The 3,304-nt window shown below is 32.8% G+C and overlaps 1 protein-coding gene across 1 annotated transcript; it reads right to left on the bottom strand.

Moving 5' to 3' along the window:
* Positions 1-1,477: 1,477 nt before the first annotated feature.
* Positions 1,478-3,011, bottom strand: LOC119682696 (serine/arginine-rich splicing factor 4-like). The gene has a single exon (XM_038096189.1). The coding sequence runs from the start codon at positions 2,909-2,911 to the stop codon at positions 1,577-1,579; it is 1,335 nt and encodes a 444-aa protein (XP_037952117.1). The 5' UTR covers positions 2,912-3,011; the 3' UTR covers positions 1,478-1,576.
* Positions 3,012-3,304: the final 293 nt, after the last annotated feature.

The following is a 3,304-nucleotide window of genomic DNA, read 5'->3' as shown; positions in this document are numbered from 1 at the left end:
ACTTTTGAAATATTAAAAATGTAGTTCTAAAATATTAATCTACAATATATTATATTCACAAAATGCTAAGACAAGTGTTAATGTTTTAATTATTGATATTGGTATTGGTATTATCTGGTATCACAACGGACCAATGTTGCCTAAGCATTTTGAATGTCAGATCAGTAAGTATTGACTTGATAAGTATTGATCATTGGATCACGCAAACCTATCTACTTACCTAAAGCACTAACAATACCTATAAACATTTATATATTATATAAACCATATTTTAAAAAGTTATATTGTTTTTATAAAATAACTTTTAAAAATTTATTGCCAATAGTTTAGTTACTAATTAAATAATACATATTTTAAAAAAATTTTATAGTTTTTGAAAAATTATTTTATTTAAACCAATATTTCGATTATATTCTATAGTCATCTTCAGGGTACTTTATCTTCAGATAGTTCTTCTTTTAATAATTTAAAGCAATTGAAGAAAAATAGTTTAACAAATACAAATACAAAAGGAACTGTGAGAAGACCATAGCATATACAAAAATGTACTGTTGAACTGGGGACTTTATAAAAACGTACTTTTTTTTTGAAAATAACAAACAAGCGACAGAATTGTGAATTTTTTTTAAAGTAAAGATGAAGTAAATCTTTTCATAGTTTCAAATCCAGGTTTTTTGTTTATAAAGATTGCATCTTTTGCCTTTATTTTCCATTTCAGAACTTTATTCTACTCTCCGAGTATGTGATTTAAATAAGTCGTTTGTAGAGAACATACCATACGAAAACCATATATAGCTTAGTTTAATGTCTCTGCCGTTTGCCTCGAACATATTTAAGCTGAGGATCATATACTAACAATATCCATCCAGGCAGAATTTTTACTTCAAACTTCCTTATACTTTGTTCCCATACACATTTTATTTTACTAAATTCTCTTAAACTTTAATATCTGTTCTTAGTGGTAGAGGCAGGATTGTGCGAAGAACCGGCGTTTGCAATTCACTGCATTATTTATTAAAGTTCGATGATTATGTCAAACGGATTATATACTGGGAAGTATTTTGTATTTCAGTTTCTTCTTTGTGTGAACTAAACTAATTATGAACAAATTTAATAACAGTTTAATTTATTTACACAACTTGTAAGTAAATAAATATATATAGTGTATATACGAAGTGGTTTTTTTGATATTCTTTTTAAATCCCTAAATAAATAAACTATTTACTTTAAAACTAACTCTTCTTCAGTATTTCTAAAATGTTAAATCAAACTGTCTAGTTAATATTAGTAATAAAATTTAAAAACAAAAATTTATAAGAATAGTATAGTTGTTATTATCTGTAGATTTATATTGTCTCCTATTGTCCAACCTGAATACGATACTATACTGTTATATGTAATATAGTTAAGATCGATTTAACTTTCTCCAATTAATTTTTATTTTCAATAATATTTTTACAAGCAATACATTAAAATTGAATTCCAACAAATATTTAATAATTTACTTCAAAATTATTTTTCGAAATTAATGACTACATAGACAAGTACTGATGACATTCAAAATAATTATTTAAATTTATTCAGTATCAGAGCCGGAGTGTTCATTATGTTTAGACCTCTTGTGTTTCTTCTTCATGTCATTTTGATTATCTGTATTGCTTTTCGTATCTGATTTATTTGATTTTTCATGTTCTTCAAGCTTGAGCAGTGTTTCCTTCTTTAGACGCTCCAATTCTTCAAGTTCGCGTGCAGTTTTCTCTTTCTCCATGTCATCTTGTCTTTGCTTTTCGGCTCGTTTTTCTTCCTCTTTTGCAATTTCTTTACGCATGTGATCTTTAAACATCTGTAAGGCTTCAGCACGTTTTTGCATTTTTTCTTTTGCGTTCTTATCCTTATCTTCCACATTTGAAGACGTTGATGGTGGTATACTATTTTTCTTTGGCGATGACTTATCAGTTGATTTACGATTTCTATCATCAGACACGGTACGCCGTGGTGATCGAGAGTTTGAACGACCTCTTTTTTGGCGACTAGATCTTGAAGCGCTACCACGTTCCCTACTTCGTTCCTTGCTACGACGACTTGTTTGATCAAACCTCGAACGACCAGAATCGCGACGAGGAGAACGAGTGCGTGATCTCGATTTTGATAATGAAGCTGATCTTTTGCGATTGCGATCACGGGATCGCCTTCTATCCACAGAAGAACGTCTACGAATTGGTGAAAGAGGATAACGGTTTCTATATCTGTCAGCTGAACGAGACCTCCTACGTCGATCCATAAATGGGTTACCGCCACGCCTGCCACGAAAATTACGTCGTGGAGGTGATCTGAAACTTTGATTTCTCATTGGATAGCGATCACGTCTATCACGTATGGGTGAGCGTCGTCGATATGAGCGAGATCGCGAACGCGAGCGTGAACGTGAACGAGAACGTGTACGTGAACGTGTACGAGAACGAGAACGTGAACGAGTCTTAGATCGACCACGATTTCGCGAACGTTCCTCACTTTTTTGTAATTTTTCGTGTTCAGCAATTTTTTCAGTTACTTTTTTAATTTCTTTGTCTAAAGCTTTTTCCATTTCACGTTGCGATAATTTCTCTTTTTCTTTCACATTTTTATCAGCTACTAATAACGACTGTTGAGTATCATTTTCACTCTCTGACTGTTGCTCATAATCGAGTGCATTCATATCCACGGACTTTCTGCGTTTTGATGAAACGCTTTGATCAGTATTATCTTCTTTACGCCGTTTCTCTGATGTTGTCTTATAAGTACGTTGTTTCTCTTCTACATGCCTGTCGCTGGTTTTCTTAGATTTCTCCACCCTTTCTGGTGAACCAATTGTTCCACCATATGTACTTGCATGCGATAATTCGAAAAATGATTTCTTTGGATCCTTAGACATTTCTTCATGACGTTTTTTACGTTCAATTTCACGACGTTTGATTTCCTCTTCGCGAAGTTTCTTCTCTTCTTCCAATCTCTCAAGATCAGAAAGTTTTATGGTACGATTTTGGGCACGCTTCCAATGTGGCGGCGTAATACTGCGGGACCGACTTCGTGAAGGTGTACGAAAACGCTAATAAAAAAATTTAATTTATTCTATATATTTTATTTTGGGTTTGTTATATTCTTACAAATACTCCACGGCCTTTGATAATACGTCCACTACGTGACTTTGGCACACGACTCTTTGACCACCCAAACGCATTTCTGTTATCTCTACCCTTGCTTTCATAGTTATCCTGTCTTATTTCTCTTTCTCGTGAACGGTCGCTTTTTTCTTTACGCAATAGAA

This window comes from Teleopsis dalmanni, chromosome 2 (genome assembly GCF_002237135.1).
Source record: "Teleopsis dalmanni isolate 2A chromosome 2, ASM223713v2, whole genome shotgun sequence".
Lineage (NCBI taxonomy): Eukaryota > Metazoa > Arthropoda > Insecta > Diptera > Diopsidae > Teleopsis > Teleopsis dalmanni.
This window is presented reverse-complemented; position numbering and strand designations above follow the sequence as displayed.

What these genes read in the sequence shown, in the direction of transcription:
- LOC119682696 (XM_038096189.1), bottom strand. Translation starts at nt 2,911, where the DNA reads ATGTCTAAGGATCCAAAGAAATCATTTTTCGAATTATCGCATGCAAGT.